The sequence below is a fragment of the Urocitellus parryii genome, chromosome 8 (assembly GCF_045843805.1).
Source record: "Urocitellus parryii isolate mUroPar1 chromosome 8, mUroPar1.hap1, whole genome shotgun sequence".
In the NCBI taxonomy this organism is placed as follows: Eukaryota; Metazoa; Chordata; class Mammalia; order Rodentia; family Sciuridae; genus Urocitellus; species Urocitellus parryii.
This window is the reverse complement of record NC_135538.1, coordinates 79,970,729-79,990,327: the sequence shown is the minus strand read 5'-3', so window position 1 is coordinate 79,990,327 and position 19,599 is coordinate 79,970,729. Positions and strand designations below refer to the sequence as shown.

Here is a 19,599-nt window from a genome sequence, read left to right as displayed (position 1 = left end):
ACAGCTTACTGAATTATTCTTTTTTCTGAAAAAATTGCTTATAAAGCATATGTCCAGTTTCTTATAGCATTTTGTAAAATATTTTTTTAGTTGTCAATGTACTTTTTATTTTATTTATTTATATGTGATGCTGGGAATCAAACCCAGGCCCTAAAACATTCGAGGCAAACACTCTACCACTGAGCCACAACCCCAGCCCAAGGTTCATACATTATTGGGTAAGGAAATTAATTGATCTATGTTTTATAGATGTGGGTGTAGGTATCTTCTCAGAATACATAGTTTTAGTTTTGTAATAACTGTGTATTAATATATGCATTCTAACTTGTTCTCCTATTTGTTTTATTTTTAATGCATTTAATTCTAAGTTTCCTACAATGTGTTTGTTTTGCTTGCAAGCTTTTGCTACTTTAATTTCTCAAAATGGTGGCATTTAGTGTTCTCTATTGTATTTTTTTGTGAAAGCGTTTCTTCATGTTTCTTGACTATGTCAATAAGCAGTAATGCTGGCATAGTAATCATTTGTACCTAGCCATTGTATTGTCAAGTTCAATGTTGATTGTGATAATTCACATATGAAGTTCTACCTTCAGCTATGAGGCCTGCAGGATATGAAGCCATGCTTCTTGTTCATTATTTTATAATTTCTATCCCAGCACTGTTCTTCACATTAACCACTCCTCAACAGTTTCTCATTATAAAGATAATGAAAATAGTTAAACCAGAAAAATGTATTTCATAAATTGAAGTCCATTTCCTTCTTCTAAGCTTTTTGTATTCCAAATGGACTTAAAAAAATTCTCTAGTATATCTTTAGACAACCATATTATACTTAAGTGTAGAGAAGCATTTCATGGAATGTAGTGACAAACAGACTTAATAAATGATGTATTTATTTTTTAAATCATCTAGTTAAAAGTATTTGAAGTGTTATTAATAGCAAATGATTGAGATCCACCCACACTGATCTGCAGGGGACCCAGGCTCATAGTAGGCCCTGGTCCATCCCTCCACCTGCAGACACCCACTGGAGCCCAGCCTGTGGCACAGGACCGCCTCTTCTGACAACAGACTACCGCAGGAACCCAGGCCTGGCCCAGATCTGCCTATATTGACTTGCACAGGGTAGATCTGAGTTTGCCCCCATGCCCCCACCTGGGAGCCTAAGCCTAACCCACTTCCATCTTGGGACATTGCAGTCATCACCATAGCCTTCCCTACACAGTAGCCCCTAACTTTTTGACAACAGGGCCTAGAAGCAGCTGCATCTCAAACCAGGCATCCCAAAGAGAGTGTGAGGCCCATCCTTTCAGCCCCATCTCTGAAAGACATGGCTTCCATCTTAGGGCACCTCAACTTTTAACCTGAGTTACTTCAGCTATCGCCACCACTATCTTTAGATACAGTAGCATATATTGAGGGACACCAGCAGAGTCTGGAAGCCCAACATCAAGGTAAGGTACAGACAATTTGCATGGGTACTACAAGAATATAGGGTAGAAACTGTAATATCTCAGATTCATGTTGCAAGAAAGGAGGACACATAGACAACATGAAAAAGCAAGGGAGGAAAGTGCCCCAAACAAACCAAGATACTGAATAACAGAATCCATGGACAGCGAAGTTGATGAAATGTCAGAGAAAGAATTCAGAAGGTTTATAATTAAAATGATCTGTGAATTAAAGAATGACCTAAATGAGCAAATACAGGCAAAAATTGATCACTCAAACAAAGAGATAAGAGAGCAAATACAGGTAGCAAAAGATTACTTCAAGAAAGAGATAGAGACTCTGAAAAAAATAAACAGCCATAAATCCTTGAAATAAAAGAAACATAAACAATCTAGTCTGTTGTATAATCAACAGACTACATCACTTGGAAGAAAGAAAGTCAGATAATGAAGACAAAGTATTCAATCTGGAAAATAAAGTTGATCATATAGTGAAGATAGTAAGAAACCATAAACAAAACATCCAAGAATTATAGTATAGCATCGAAAGACCAAATCTAAGAGTTATTGGGATAAAGGAAGGCACAGAGTTTCAAACCAATCTCTTCAATGAGATAATATCAGAAAATTTCTCAAGCATGAAGAATGAATTGGAAAACCAAATACAAGAAGCTTAGAGGACACAAAATGTACAAAATTACAACAGATCCTAACCAAGGCACATTATAATGAAGATGCCTAGCACACAGAATGAGAATAGAATCTTAAAAGCCACAAGAGAGGGAATCAGATCACATATAGGGGGAAACCAATTATGTTATGTGCAGATTTTTCAGCCCAGGCCCTCAAAGCCAGGAGATGATGGAACAACATATACAAAGCTCTGAAAGAAAATGGATGCCAATCAAGAATCTTATACCCAGAAAAACTAAGCTTTAGTTTGATGATGAAATAAAAACCTTCCAAGATAAACAAAAGATAAAAGAATTTACAAGAAAGCCTACACCACAGAACATCCTCAGCAAAATGTTCCATAAAGAGGAAATGAAAAACAATGATGAAAATCAGCAGAGAGAGGTATTACCCCAAAGGAAAATCGAGGAGAAACCAAGTCATGTTAAATACCAAAAAAAAAAAAAAACCAAAAGTGGCTGGTAATACAAATCAAGTCTCAAAACTCTGAATGTTAATGGCCTAAACTCACCGGTCAGAAGACATAGACTAGCAGATTAGATTAAAAAAAAAAAAGACCCAACAATATGCTGCCTCCAAGAGACTCATCTCAGGAAAAGACATCCACAGACTGAAGGTGAAGCATTAAGAAAAATCATACCACTCACATGGACTGAAGAAGCAAGCAGGGATTTCTATCCTCATATCAAGTAAAGTAGACTTCAACTAAAGTCAATCAAAAAGGATAAAGAAGGACACTACATACTACTCAAAATAATCCTACAGCAATAAAACTTATAAAATATATATGCCCAAAACGAAGGAGCGTCTACGTTCATCAAACTCTTCTCAAGTTCAAGAGTCAAAAAGACCACAACACAATAATTTTGGGTGACTTCAACACAACTCTTTCATTACTAGATAGATCTTTCAAACAAAAGCTGAACAAAGAAACTGTTGACCTCAATAATATAATCAATAACTTAGACTTAACTGGCATATTTTTTGAAGGACTTTTTAATTGTGAAAAAGAACACACAGTAAACTACATAAAAATGGATGGACAGATTAATGAATTTTTTGTAATGGTGCTGGGGATCAAACCCAGAACTTTACGTACACTAGGCCAGCACATTACCACTGAGCTACATCCCTGGCTCCAGCTTCATGAATTTTATAAAGCAAACCCAGCCATCCAAAATCAGCACCATGTCAAGAAATACAACACTGCCCATCTCTCCAGGACTCTGTGTCCCTAGCAGACAAGAGTCTCCTCCTCCCCACTGAGATAACCACTTCCTCATTTTTTCCACAGTTTGACCCTAAGCATGGCATCCATGAGCATGAAGGCTTAGGTTTTTCTGAGTTTGGGATTCACGCATGTGTGATCACAGATGTGTGTGTGTGTGTGTGTGTGTGTGTGTTATTTTATTATTTTTTGGATTTATATACCGGGGATTGGAACCCAGGCCTTGAGTGTACTGGGCAAATGCTGTCCCACTGAGCAGCACTCTTAGCCCCAGATTTGTGTTATTGTCTCTGGAGATTCTTCTTATTCTTAGTTATTGATGGACCTTTATTTTATTTTTATGCAGTTCTGAGAATCAAACCCAGTGCCTCACATAGGCTAGGCAAGTTCTCTGCTGCTGAGCTACAGACCCAGCCCCTGTTTCTAGCTTCTTCTTTTTTAAAAATTTTTCTTAAATAAATGACAGCAGAATGCATTACAATTCTTATTACACATATAGAGCACAATTTTTCATCTCTGGTTGTTTAGAAAGTATGTCTTGATTCATGTACTTTGAATAATGATGTCCATCACATTCCACCATCCTTGCTAATCTCCTGCCCGCTCCCTTTCCCTCCCACCCCTCTGCCCTATCTAGATTTCATCTATCCTTCCCATATTCCCCTCAATATTTCATCCTTCAATGAGAGAATACACTTTCCTCTTAGCAGCCATTGATCCTTCTCTAAAATAGACCATATATTATGCCACATCAAGGAAGAGATCAAAAAAATTTTAGAAGTGAATGAGAATACACATACAACATATTGAAATCTCTGGGACACTATGAAAGCAGTTCTAAGAGGAAGGTTCATTTCATGGAGTTCATTCCTTAAAAGAAGAAAAAGTCAACAAATAAATAAATGACTTAACAGATATTCCATTGTAGTACTCAAACAGAGGTTTTATCTGTGCTGACAAAAAGTTTCCAGTCACATCTCCTGTCATATTCTCTTGGAGGAATCAGACCTACATGATCATCATTCCTGGCTCACCTCATTTTCTGCCCTTTAGCATCTCCTCCCACCATGTTACTCTTTCCTTTTGAGTTCTTTCATAACCCCTATAGCTTGCACTCTGTGTTGCCATTATTGAATTGCTTTCTTGTCTCAATATGAGAATCCTTAATTTTAAAACTTAAAATCCAAGATGTTCCAAATCCAAAAAATTTTGAGCATTGACATGATACCACCAGGGAAAATTCCACACCTGACTTCCTATGACATGTTACATTCAAAACACAAGCACATTAAAAATATCAAATTACTTCCAGACAGTATATGAAGTATATGTGAAATGTAAATTAATTTTTTTTCTGAAGAAAAACTGAATTCTGAAATACTGGTCCCAACCATTTTATAAAATATTCAACTTGTACTCAAAATACTTATGGGCAGGGATTCCATCCTATTCATCTTTGTATCCCCAGAGTCTACCATTAAGATAGGCACATGATGGTACTCAGGGAGTGTTTGTGAAAGGACAGAAAAGAGGAATGGAAAAGAACAAGACACACACACATACATTTTTGAAGCTGACTACTCACATCTGAGTTAGTCCTTATCCCTGAGCCCTGTTTTTCACTTCATGATCTCTTTTATTAATAACTTAATTACTGGTTTGTATTGTTTTGTCAAGAATTTTCATGATGTAAGTCCAGATTTAAATGATCCATTTTCTTCTTAAATATACCTGAAAGGAATTTCTAGCCTTAGAGTATTAGAATATTATAGTATAAAATTGGGAAACATCTTTATGGGTCAGGTTTTTGGTCCCATAATTAAGGGTACAGATACTGAGAAAACTGTTGGAATGCAAGGTAAAGCTATTTAAAGTTGACTCAGGAGATCTGTGAGAAGAGAGAAATTGAATGTCATATATTAGAAATTCCCTATTCTTCATATGCAGAAATCAGAGAATTAAAATTGATGTGGCATAGATCATAACATCATAACCACCAATCTACTTAATTCAGTAACCAAAAAAAGTGATAAATTGAAGTCAAACCACAGGATGTTTTTCCAGAGAAATGTGCAAATACAAAATTTTAAAGTATGTGAGATTTAATGTATGGTGTTATTGGGTTAGGCACTAAAAGGTCACATGACTTAGGATTCAGAACTCATTTTTACTGACTCACCTCTAGAAGAGATTTGAACGTTTATCCATCTCACCTTAATCAGAAACTAGAAAAGGTAAAGAAATCAAGATAGCATTTATGTAAAATGCCATGCTGTTTTTAGAAGGTTGGAGGACATTTTGCAGTTGCTTATATCCCATAAGACTGTGTTTAACTCAGTTACAAGAAGATCAGGGCCTTCCAATATCAGAAAGGCTTTAAAATAATCATCTCACATTTAGATCCCTTAGTACTACACTTCTATATACAAAAGAAATTCTCTGCTGTCTCAGTTTATGAAGGGCTTTCTTGATAGGAAAAGATACATAATTGATTATTATTTGATTTTTACACATCTCTAGAGGAATAATTGAGGAATAATTACCTCAATAATATGGTAGCATTCTTAGAGGTGCAGTGTACCTTGAGTGTGAGAACTATTTTTTTTTCACTTTAGGTAAAAACATGATAATAATGATGGCTATAAAAGATAATAGATAATGTTTATTTGAATGAATGTGCTCCTGTGCTGTTTTAAATATGTAATCTAATCCTCTCAGTAACCCACCAAAGGAGTTGCTGTTATTATTTCCAAATTTTAGAGGAGGAAAATGAGGTTTAGAGAACTTAGAAATACCTTACCCAGATGACAAAGCTAGTCAGTTACAGATCTGAGATTTAATAAGCAATAAGTATGCGTTCAATTGACAGTATTCCAGTGGAATGAATCTGGAATACTGTCAATTTAATGCATACTAATTGCTTATTAAATTCCAGTTCAGTCATTTATATTCTTTGGCTTTCCTGTGTACATATATGTATATACCACAGTGAACCTCAGCAACGTGTATATCCATGACTGGGATCCTAATTAGAATACGATATATTGCATGCTTGTATAAATATTTTAAAAATAGATCATAGATTATACTGTCGTGTGCAACTAAAGAACAAATAATTTTTTTAAAAAAAATTGACAGTATTCCTTTACAAAGAAGCTTGCTTAGTAAGATTTTATTTTCTCAAAGATGTCAGTTACTGACTCAGCCGTTTATATCTCCGTTGAGAGTCTTTGTCCATATTTTTGTCAACAAATGCAGATCATTCTCTCCTTTCTGTGACTCTTACCCAAACTCTTCTTGACCATAGGCCATCTTACTCAGTCTACTTGTTTTGCTATCATTTTGTCCTATAAATTCAGCTCTTAGAAGCAGATTTAAGAAAGCAGGTAAAATTGGTTAATGATAAGATCATTAAACAATTTACCTAATGAAAAATAGGTTTTTGAAAACTTTTATTTTATGTATATATTTATTTCATGAATAGTTTAATGTGCACAACCTTGCCTACTTGCTGAACCTACTTCACATAGGAACAAAACAAAATGAGAATCCAAATATTAGTAGTTTAAATAGTATAGTTATTTTATTTTTAATGGATTTTATTTTTTTAAATACACGACAGCAGAATGCATTATAATTCTTATTACACATATAGAGCACAATTTTTCATATCTTGTATATAAAGTATGTTCATGCCAATTCATGCCTTTATACATGTACTTTGTGGGGATTTTTGCATTATAATTCTTATTACACACATATACCACGATTTTTCATATCTCTGTTTGTATATAAAGTAGATTTTTTAATTTTAGTTACCCCACAAATTAAACAAAATCCCCTTAGGACTAATTCCTAGGAGTCTACATTTTAGGCAGGTAGCTTTGCTTTTTATCTATATAAAGCAAAACAGATTAATGTCCATGAAGTCCTTTTTATTCTTTTTTTTTCTAACATTTTGATCAAAAGATAATTCACCAATCCATACCCCTCACTTCCTTTGTGCTCTGGCTCACAATTCATCACCAGGAAATCTCCCCTAATTAACTGCACTATGCTTTGACCAGAGCTTTATACTTCCTCACTATGGGACTAGCACCCAGGTTGTGGGGAGATAGAAAGGATATAATATAACCTTTGTAATAGACAAAGTATAAATCAATGTGTGCTTCTATTGTAATCATAAGCTTATTGATTTCTTATGTATATAAATCTGCACATGATTCTCTGCTGTGTCCTTGAGCACTCTTGCAAGCATGGTCAGGTACAATAAGTGCTAGCCCCTGGTGAGCCCCTGCTTGTTAGTTTTTTTGAGCTTTCTCCTGTGCTTCTGAAGCTGCAAGCTGCTTAGTGAATGGCTCAGACAGAGTTAATACCCCTAGATTCATCCCCCTAGAATACTAGACTAAAATCTACTGCCTTCTCTGCCTTCTACCAAATAAAAAAGGACAATTTATTGAAAGTCAAGAATAAGTTTCCCACTTAATTATCGTGGTGACAACTGACCTTTTCCTTAAAGGATTGTGTTGAATTCATTCTTTTAGAATACAACTAATTTTGGTGGGATCTTACTTAATGCTTTTGTCCAGAAAAATATGGCATATAGGAAACTGAGCTAATGGTATATTATAATCAGTGAACATTTAATTTAACATTTAGATTATGTGGCTATACTCTTTGACTTAATTTTCTCCTTTTTTGCCTTCTCCTCTTGCTTTTGGAGAAAAAAGGAAAATGTGTATCTGCTCCTTCCACAGCAGCAAGCTTATTTCTTAACAGGCCAGATTCCACCTCTGCATGCCCTTGGCTTGCATGCATAAGTTATTAAATCATTGGATTAATATATTTCCATATCTTATAGCATGAAGTATAAACATCCCAATTAAAAACTAAACCTCAAATACATAGTACCTTTTGTTACATTTTCTGCTGACAAAGAATGTGACATTCTTTTTGTCCCTTTAGATATCTCTTATCTATTTTATGTCAGAAATAGCCTAAGGAGGCACCTTTTCAAGGCTAAAGTACTTTAAAAATTTCTTCTGTGTCTGGATGAACTCTCATGGTTCCCATTTCAGCAGAACAAAATGGAAGAGGGGAACGCTGACATGGAAGAAGGTGCAGGCATCCTTGTTGGATATATTGGGTATACTGAGCTGCATATTGCCCTTCAGAATATGACCCTTTATATCTATGGGTGAACCAGATTGCTTATCTGATGATGGCTGCCACTAATTAACTTTTCCAGGAGCCCCACCCAGTTACTTGCACCTTAAAATTAGCCCAAAAGGTGACTGGAGAATGTGAAAATTTTGCTTCATCCATTCTTACCTTGAAGAAAAGTGGGGTCGTATTGATGAAGAAGAAAAATTGGATATGGCCTAAGCAATTAGCACTGTCTCCTTCAAGGATAGTAAGTCTCCACTAAAATGTCAAGTTAACTTTCACTGAATTACAATTAGAACAATAATGAGGAATTAGTATCATGTGTCTGTAGCTGAACTTTAGAATTTACATTTTGAAGTATAATTTAATATATAAATAAAAATTAATATTTTACACCCTTTAAAAAATATTTGGACATTTTTACTTTCTCAAGCACGAGTCAAGAACAAGAACAATAAAAATAAATAAATAAATGTTTTGATTTTGAAAATGGTTTTTAAAAAATTTAGTTGACTGCATGACCAATGTGATTCTGCAACCTGTATACTCAGAATAATGAGAAATTATATCCCATCTGATTCAAATGTATGATATGTCAAGGTCATTGTACTATCATCTGTAACTAATTAAAAAATTTAAAAATATGATTATTAAGCTAAAGAAAAAAATTAGTGTTTTGTTTTGTTTACTACTGAAGCATTTCCTCATCTGAATACTCCCATTAGGTAAAATGGGATCAGATAATGAGAAGTAGCCATGATATAGAAGCTTCCTCTCAAAACTCATTCATAATGGAAGACTTAGGTGGAAGATGTACTGACAGCATTGTGTCAGATCAAAGCAACCCGTGTGTGTACAAAGGTTCATTTAGTTCTCTGGCAGAGTGTTCAGGCAGAATACCTGGGTATTTTCCAGGTAAGTCTGTTCCACATGTATTGGTAATTTTCTTCCTAAAACCATTTATTCTAGCTTTCATTCTGCTTATGTCACAATTCAGCAAGTGTGTGAGCATATGATTAAACAGAAGAGGCAGCTGCCAGAATAAAGAAATTCGGGAACTAGAGGAAGGATCTTCCCCACAGACATGCCATGTTAGTCTTGTTGAGAGGGAGGACTGCTAAGACATGTATGTGTCTTCCTGTCTTGTCCCTAAAAAATGGAGTTGGGAATGGAGTTAGTTTCAAATTAATATTCTGTAAGCTGTTGATATTTTGACGCCAAAAAGTTAATCAACTTACTTATAATAATAGGCATCTTAGGATATATTTGGAACCCAATACAGATAAATTCTGGTAAGAGAAAAAAGTATGGAAGAGCATAAAGAAATGGAACACTGCAGCTGGAACCCCAATCCACTTGCTACACATGCTCAAAGTGGGATCCTCAAAGCAAATGGCAAGATACTAAGACCCACTCCACCTATTTTACACCTTGTCTTAAAATGAACTGGGATGCCCTGTCTTTATCAAAATGGAAATCAGTTGTTATTTTTTGATTGGTATAGTTTAGGAATTCTTTACTATTTATGAAATTGTTTTATACATGAGAATCATTATCAACTAGAAATAACCTAAATAACTTTGAAAAAAGTAATCATTTGATTCACAAAACTCTACTGTAAATTAAAGCCCTAACAAATCTAGGTGCATAATATATATAGTTGTTAACTGTAGTTACCATGATGTGCAATAGAAGTCTTTAACTTATTCTTCTTATCTAACTGAAATTGTGACCTGTAACTAACGTACCCCCAATCTTCCCATCTAAAAGCCTCTGAAAATCAATGTTTTATTCTGTTTCTATGAGTTTAGCTTTTTTTTTTTTTTTAAGATTACGCATGTAAGTGAGAACATTCAGTATCTGTCTTTAAGTAAATGACATGACGTATTTCGGTTAACGTGTTGTCCATCAGCTTCATTCACGTTGTCTCAAATGACAGAATTTCCTTTTGTTTTAGAACTGACTAGTGGTCCTTGAAATATATATAATTTAATTCTTTATAGCTAAGTAAAACTCTATTGTGAATATATACCACATTTCCTTTATCCATTCATCTGTCAATGGATACCTGGACTGGCTATTATGAGTTATGCTGCTATAAGCATTGATGTGACTACATCACTATAACATACAGGATAAATACCGAGGTGTGGAATAGCCGAGTCACATGGTGGTTTCATTCCTCCTATTTTGAGAAATTGCCACACTGCTTTCCAAAGTGGTTGTACTAATTTTCAGTCCCACCAACAATATATTAATGTACCTTTTATCTCACAACCTTGTCAGCATTTATTATTATTTGTATTTTTGATAATTGCCATTCTTACTGTAGTGAGATAAACTCACAATATAGTTTTAATCTGCATTTCCCTGATTACTAGGGATGTTGAACATTTATATATATTGTATTTCTTTTTTTTTGAGAAATCTATGTTTAGTTCTTTTTCCCATTTATCAATTGGAACTTTATTTGGGGGGTGTTAATAATTTTGAGTTCTCTATATATTCTGATTATTAGTTTCCTGAGGAGCAGCTGGCAAAGATCTTCTTCCATCCTTTAGACTCTCTCTCTACCTCTTAATTGTTTCCCTTTCTGTGCAAAACCTTTTCAATCTGATGCCCTCCCACTTATTGATTCTTGATTTTTATGTCTTGAACTCAAGGGATCCTGTTAAGGAAGTCATTGTCTGTGTCTTTATGATGGAGTGTTGACCCTGTAAATTTTTTCTAGCAGTTGCATAGTTTCTGGTCTAACGCCTAGGTCTTTGATCCACTTTCAGTTCACTTTTGTGCAGGATGAGAGACAGAGGTCAACTTTCATTCTTCTACATATGTATATCCAGTTTTCCAAGAACTGTTTAAAAAGGCTGTCTTTTCTCCAATGTATGTTTTGGGCAACTTTATTAAGTATCAGATGACTATAACTATGTGGAATTATTTCTGTGTTTACTTTTCCATTGATATTCATGTCTGCTTTGATGCCAATACCATGCTTTTTTTTGTTACTCTAGCTCTGTAGTATAATTTGAGATGTGGTATTGTGATGCCTCCAGCACTACTCTACTTGCTGAGGATTGCCTTGGCTACTCTGTGTCTATAACTCTTCCAAATACATTTTAGAACTTTTTTTTTTCCTACAAAGAATGTCATTGGTATTTTGATGGTGATGGCATTGAATCTGTATAATGCTTTTATTATTATGGCCATTTTGACAATTTTAATTCTATCTAAGAACATGGGAGGTCTTTCCATCTTCTAAGATAATTAGTTTCTTTCTTCAGTATTTAATAATTTTCATTGTAGAAGTATTCCATTTTTCTTTAATTTGGTAGAATTCAGCAGTGAAGAAATCAGCTTCTGGGATTTTTTTTTAAAGAGAGAGAGAGAGAATTTTCCAACATTTATTTTTTAGTTTTCTGCGGACACAACAACTTTGTTTGTATGTGGTGCTGAGGATCGAACCCGGGCCGCATGCATGACAGGCAAGCGCGCTACTGCTCGAGCCACATCCCCAGGCCCTTCTGGGATGTTTTTTGATGGGAAACTTACCTAGTTCAGTCTCCCTATTTATTATTGGCCTATTCTAATGTTTTTATTTCTTCATAAAAATTCATTCTTAGTAGTTGTTTGTGTCCGGGGATTTATCTGTTTTTTTTTTTCTAGATTAAATAATTTGTTGGTGTATAAATGTTCATGTAATTTCTTATGATTCTTTGTATTTTTGTGGTTTTAGTTATAATGCTTCCTCTTTCATTTTTTTAAATTTATTTGAGTTTTTACTTTTTTTCCTTAGCCTGCCAAAAGGTTTGTTGTTTTTATTTTTAAAAAATATGAATTTTACTTTCATTGATCTTTTCTGTTGTTTTTTTTTTTGTCTGTTTCTTTTATGTTCATTTTGATACTTATTTTTTCCTTCCTTTTACTGTGGGTTTAGTTTATTCTTTTTCCTGAGTCTTTGAGGTATGAAGTTATGTTGTTTATTTGAAATCTTAAATTTTAATATAAACATTAATTGCTACATACTTTCTCTTAGAGCTTTTAATACATCCCATTTTTGGTTTATTGTGTTTTCATTTTATTTGCCTAAACATATATTTTAATGTCTTCTTTTTAGATGTATAGTTAAGGAACCTGCTTAATTTCTATTATTGATGAATTTCCTAGTTTCCTACCATTCTAGTGGGAAAATATACTTGATATGATTTTAATCTTAAATTTGTTACAACTTGTTTTGTAGGCTGAAGTATGATCTTTCCTAGAGAAAGCTTTGTATTCACTTCAGAAGAATGAATGTTCTGTTGCTGTTGGATTGAATGTTTTAAGTCAGTCTGTTAGGTACATTTACTGTATAGTTCAAGTCCAGTGTTTTCATATTTATTTTGAATCTGGATTATTTATCCATTGTTTAAAGTTGGATATTGATATCTCTTACTAATACTATATTCAAGTCTATCTCTTTAGAACTCTTAGAATTTGCTTTATATATTTACTTAGGTGCTTCAATGGTGGATGCAAATGTACTTACAGTTCTGAATAACTTACCCTTTATCTTTATGTAATGACCTTCTTTGTCTAATTTTACAGGTTTGATTTAAAATATTTTTGGTTGAGTTTTTATGTAGCCATACTATCCATCTTTGGGTTTCCATTTGCATGTTATATCTTTTTCATCCCTTCACTTTCAGTGTATATATGTACTTAACGGTAAAGTCAGTCTCCTCTAGACAGCACTTACTTGGTATTTGTTTGTTTGTTTGTTTTATTCATTTAGTCTCTCTGACTTTTGATTGGAGACATTAATGTATTTATATTCAGCATAATTACTGATAGTAAGAACTTAGTGCTTCCATTTTGTTCTTATCTGGTTGTTTTATAGATCCTTTGTTCCTTTCTTCCTCTCTTACTGTCTCTTGTGTGATTAGATATGAGGTGGTTATAAAAAGTCAAACAGTCTTATAGCTTATAAAATAAGCTGTTTAAACCTGAAAATAACTTATCTTTGGTCTTATAAAAATTCTGCAATTTTATTCCAATTCCCACAATTTATATTTTTGGTGTCATAGTTTATATCTTCTAAACTGTGTATCCATTAACAAGTTATTTAGATATTATTATTTTAAACATTTTTCTTTTAACCTTTATATTGAATATATAAGCGATTCACATGTCAGTCACCTTTATAGCATTAGAATATTTTGAATTTGACTGTGTACTTTTATACCACTGAGTTTTATACTTTCATATTACTAGATAACATCCTTTTCTTTTAACTTGAAGAATTTCCTTTAGCATTGATTGTAAGAGAATTCAGATGGTGATGAACTCTTTCCTTTGCCAAATAAAATGTTCTTGGTTGGAATTTTTTTTTCCTTTAGTACACTGAATATACTCCTGGCTTATATTGGTTCTGCATATATGTGATAAGCTTCTCTTGCTGCTTTCAAAATCCTCTTTGTCTTTACTTTTAGCCATTTGATTAAAGTTTGTCTTGGTGCACTTTTGTTTGGAATCCGTGAGAATGCAGACTTGTCCTTCCTGCACCTGGATGTTTATATACTTACCTAAATTTGGAGAGATTTTTAGCTATTAATTATTTGCATATGCTTTCTGTTCATTTGTCCTTCTCTTCCCCTTTTCTCACTCCTTTGACTTGATTTACTCTGCTGATAATATCCCATAATCATACTCAACTTCTTCATTTATTTGCATTCTCTTTTTATATTTACAGTAAATTTTTCTTTTTTTCTGATGAGTTCTATTAACACTATCAACTGAATTTTTTATTTCATTCATTTTATTTTTCAGCTTCAATTTTTCCTTATTTTTAAAAAAAATTTCAGTTTATCTGCTTGATTTTTCATTTTGGTCATTCATTGTTTCTTGATTGTGTTGAACTATTTCTCTGAGCTTCTTTAAAATAATTATTTTGAATTCTTCATCACACATTTTGTAAATCTTCACTTCTTTAGGATAAGCTACTGGGACATTATTATGTCTTTTTTTAGGGATATGTCTCCTTAATTTTTCACATTTTTTATTGCCTTACATTGTTATTGTGCATTTGATAGAACAGTCATCTCTAACTTTACAGGCCAATTTTGGTGTGGGAAGGCCTTCCCCTTTGTGCCATGGAGTAGGAGAATATTTTCTGGGTGGGGCAGTGGTTCCAACACCAGTGACAGCACAGCTTTGTAGTCTTGCAGCTCTGCTGATGAGATCAGTCTTGATGAATATTCTGAGATCCTTATTGAGTGGCATCTTTTGTGGTGATGTCTACTATGGTACTTCCAAACTCTTTTCTTCCACCAGGAAAGTCTGCTGATGTTTTCTCAAGGTTTTCTCAGCACAATAGTGATGAGTAGAAAGCATCCATAGACCTGAGCCTTGAAACATAGGGACATATTGAGGGACTGTTACTGTGATACCTCAGCCAGTGATGGCACTGGTTCTTGGTACACCCACTGCTGCATTGGTAACAGTATGCAAGGCATGAATACTTGTGAAACAGGAAACTGAGAATGGGAGCACAGTCATGGTCAGAGTTGTAGTGTTCCAGGGTTAGTGCAGGCATAGTTCTGTATGGTATCTGAGCTAATGTCCAAAACATAGGCACATTCAAAGACCATGGCTCTGGATCCCAGAGTGCAAACTCTCTTGCTATAGGAGGGACTTTGTCTAAGATGTGAGAGATTTCATTGTAGCCACAGAGAACATATCTGGAGTATCCATACTCACAGGTAGTCTGCGGCTTGTAGTTGGAATAGGTGATGGCTCAGTTCTAAAGTGGCATAATAGTGGCTACTTTTTGAGGGAAGATGTGTGTGCAGAGGGGAGTTAGTTCCTATTATAAGCTTTAAAGAAACTATTTATTTTCAATGATAAAGGTATATTTGTTTACCAGACCACCTTTTTGAAGTGTAAATTCCCCTGAATCTAAAAGAATGTTCTTTCATTTCTGTACTATCACAGTGAATATATTTGGTAAATGTTTCTAACACATTTATTTCTTTTATCCCAATGGTAATGGACTTTTAATGAACAAATGAAATGTATAAGAAAAAAATGTCCCTGGTTATGATCAGTAGACTTGATGTTCTAATTAGTCTACTTCTCAGAAGCCCAGTTTTCTTGCCTGTAGAATGTTGATAAGCATTCTGTTTACCTCACAGGGCTTCTGGCATATTTCTTAATTAGTAAGCAAATAATAAAGCTACCTTCTGCTTTTGCACTGATACTGCTTTTGTTTCATGTTATGCTTACCATTGCCCACTTTTTTAGGCCTTCCTTTTATTTTCCTTATATTTAGGCCAAATAAATTTTATAAGGTACAATTATGTTTCTTTTCATGTCCATGTACCTGTTTTGGTATAATGCTGCTCCTCTCTGCCTTGCATACACTTAGCATGAGACCACATCTAGTCACTTAATGATCATAACTCTACCTGCTCTGGAAGTGAATTTTTCATCCAAACATGGCCCTAAAATCCTACTTCCAAATATCCTCATATTACCATTGGCAGAAGTATCATGTATTGGAAATCTTTGAGAAAATATTGACTTCAACATTCAATATTGTTATGTGTAAGGTTCTATGCCAAGTATTCTCAGATAATCTGAGTAATTAATTACAAGTTGAGTGTTCCTTATCCAAAATTCTTGGGACCAGAAATATTTCCTATTTCAGATGTTTTCAGATTTCCAAGTATTTGCATATACTCAATGAGATATCTTGGGGATGGAACCCAAGTCTAAACACAGAATCGATTTGTGTTTCATATACACCCTATGCAATTATAAAAGTAATTTTACACGGTATTTGTAGTGCACCTACATTTTGTGTACAACCAGAAACAAAGTCAGGTATAGAATTTTCTACTTGTGGATATTATGTGGACACTCAAAAGTTCTGGATTTTAGAACATTTTGGATTAAGGGATTTGGGGTTTTAGGGATGCTCAATGTGTATAGCAGTTCAGAGAAAAAACTTGAAGCTTTATAAATTGTCCAGGGAAAAATAAGTCATTAGTCATTCATTATGATTATAAAGTCTTTGAAAATAAGAAATTTTCTTCTTTGTTCTCCTCTCCTCCACCAATCAAAGGGAGAAGAAGACAGAAAATGTTAAATAAATCCGAAACTTGTACTTTTTCTGAAAATATTTTTTGGCATCTTAATGAACTAATCTAATCACATTTTTTGTGGACCACGATAAATTTAATTAAGCCAGAACATCTCAAAATACCAATTATGAAAATTACATAGGTAATAAGACTATCAACTGGACTTGAATTAATGATTTTATTTTCCTTTAAAATGCTTTTTCTTTTATTTATTTTTATTAATAGTGAATTATACATAGTATTGGGGTGCATTTTTACTTAATCTTGTAAGCATAGAATATAATTTTCTCAACTTCAGTCCCCAATATGTTCCTTTTCCTTTCCTTCCTCTCTCCCCATTTTCCTTCTGGTCTTTGTTCTATTTATATTGTTTTTAATTAGTGATTCATTGATATAAATCAATGTGGAATTCACTGTGGTGTATTCATGTATGTACATAGTATAATTTCATTCCACCCTTCCTCTTTTTCCTGTCCCTTCTCCTTCCCCATCAATCCCTATTTTTTAATATATTTTGTTATTTATTTGTAGGTACAAGCCAGTTATGATGTGACACGCTATGAAAATATTTTCTCCTTGTTCTGGGTTCTAGAGCAGCTTCTTCAAATGGAAACCAAAGACCACACTGCCAGTATAAGGCATGATGACCCGGAAATCAAGAAATTTCTTCAGAACCATGATGAAACTATCTTCCAGCTCTCTGATGCATTTCCTCTGTTTACTTTTTATTTATGGAGACTGGGCATTCTCTTGAACTCAGCAGAGATAGAAATTGTTGAAAATAACTCAATTCCCTAATGATTTACAAATATCAGAAGATCTTGTGCATAAATATTTTCAAGAATATTTTAAATGAGTGTTTTTAAATTGATATCTAAATGTAATCATTAATTAAATTTAAAGGTTAGTCTTCAATTGTGGATAAATAGATTATGAGTCATCTTTCTATATTAAAATCAGTCTGTTCAGGTGAGACTACTTGCCTCATTCCCATGTAATTGTATCTTATGTCACTCAATATAGTCTAGCTCTATTATTCTCAAAAATGGACCTTTAATTATCTTTCTCATAACAAATATTTGTGAAAGATTTTCAGGTAATAGATTCTAAAAGATAATGAAGGAGATCTTAGAATTTTGTGGCTTTATCAATACAAAGTGTTTAAAACAATTAGTTATAAATGCAGTTTTTAAAACATATTTTCTTACATAACTGTGCTTACATCTCTTATGTCACCATAGAGGGTACTTGCAAAGAAGGAGGAAATTTTTTAATATTTGGAAAACTCGGAGCATTTAATTTTGTATAATGAACATATTCGTCAAGTCTTTTTGAAAGTATTATTTAGTTCCTTAAAATATGCATTGTTTTTTCTCAACAAATGCATGCTTTGATTGTTGATTGTGTTACAAAATTCCTGTGATTATTTAAATGTAGTTAAGTTGTATATAATTAAGTTGTTAACGATGCTTCTATAAATTCTAAAATCCAACCAGAAAATATACTTTATACTTATATAAAAGTGTTGGTTGAATTTTCCAGTTATGCAATTTAATTGACTTCATTTCAATTATTAAAAAAGTACAACCAACAAGCTTAATAGAACACATTATATACTTTCTTATTGTGCAATTTGAAGTACACCAAATATAAATTTGCTTTATTAATTATATGTGATTTTTATTTTAATTGTCATTTTTAAATGCCATTGGTACTAAAAAAAACCTTGCTAATTCCTTCTACAATATATATAAAATTATATCATCTGCCAGAGTTATGGGGGGAAGGGGGTGTCTAGCTTTCTTAAAAAAATAAAGACTTGGACTGAGGCTATAGCTCAGTGGTAGTACACTTGCCTAGCATGCACAAAGCCCTAACACACTGTGTTAGATTTCTTGCAACAAGTCAACTTTGGTCTCTTCCATATGTGCTTATTCTCAGATCTAGGCTGACAGAGAAGCAGCTATTTAGAGGAAGCTCTTCTTATGGCAGTGACAGTTGAGCAAGATGAAAAAGGCTGGGCTGAGAAATATCACATTGTCACTTGCACCCACACATGTTGGCTCAAGTACATCAAATAACCAAGCCCAAAGAAAAGGAATAGCAAAGTACACTCCACTTGTAGTGGGAGAAAAAGCTATGTGGCAAAAGGCATGAATACAGGAGAGAGTGGAGACTAGAGGCCAATAATTAATTCTAACACAAGTACCAGTTGAACACAAAAATTCTAGATCTTGGATGAGGTCTTTCTATATTTGGATCCTACAAACACCTCTTAAGGTTTCTGTCAGTCACTTCAGTTGGTAAGATTACACAAAACCCACTTCCTGTGATATGTGCATCTTCTCTCTTCCATATTTATTTGAAAAGATTCCTAAGTAGCAGTGCATCACAGTGGCCCTTTTCCCACTGCACCCAACCAACATAATGATCAGCTATGAAACTTTTGTAACTAGACAAATTTTTAATTCCAGTAGGATTCAAGCTTTCAAGGTCTGAAAGTTAAACTACAAATCTTATCTATTATAGGAGATACGAGATGTTAGGATCATTATTACTATATAAAATAGAATGATATTTTATCTCCATTTTGTTTTCTTTTTATGTAAGCACTTAACTTCAGGCAAGAATATGATACCCAACCTTTCATTACCTTCTGTTTCAATCAATAACAGAGTTAAATATGCAATAAATTTAGTGTTGAGGTTTAAATATGCTGTTAAAAAAGAAAATAAAATGAGACATTTGTTTTTGTATGTTTCAGTAAAAGAGAGAAAAATGAAAGAAAGAAAGAAAGAAAGAAGGGAGGAAGGGAAAGAGAAGAAACGTAAGAAAGTCAACCTAGAATTATAGTAGTTAATAATATTATAGTAATTTAGATTTGGCTAATTTCTAATTTTAGAATTAAGGTTTGGGGAATATAAAGAATGAAGACAGTAGG

At 33.6% G+C, this 19,599-nt stretch overlaps 1 protein-coding gene across 2 annotated transcripts in view; it reads left to right on the top strand.

The window, feature by feature from the left end:
* Positions 1 to 17,456, top strand: part of Mei4 (meiotic double-stranded break formation protein 4) — a 143,843-nt gene extending 126,387 nt beyond the window's left edge. For both annotated transcript variants that reach the window (XM_026410379.2, XM_026410373.2), the window contains one exon: positions 17,190 to 17,456. In XM_026410379.2, the coding sequence (XP_026266164.1) occupies positions 17,190 to 17,456 (267 nt within the window). The remainder of the gene's footprint in view (positions 1 to 17,189) is intronic.
* The last annotated feature ends 2,143 nt before the right edge of the window (positions 17,457 to 19,599 follow it).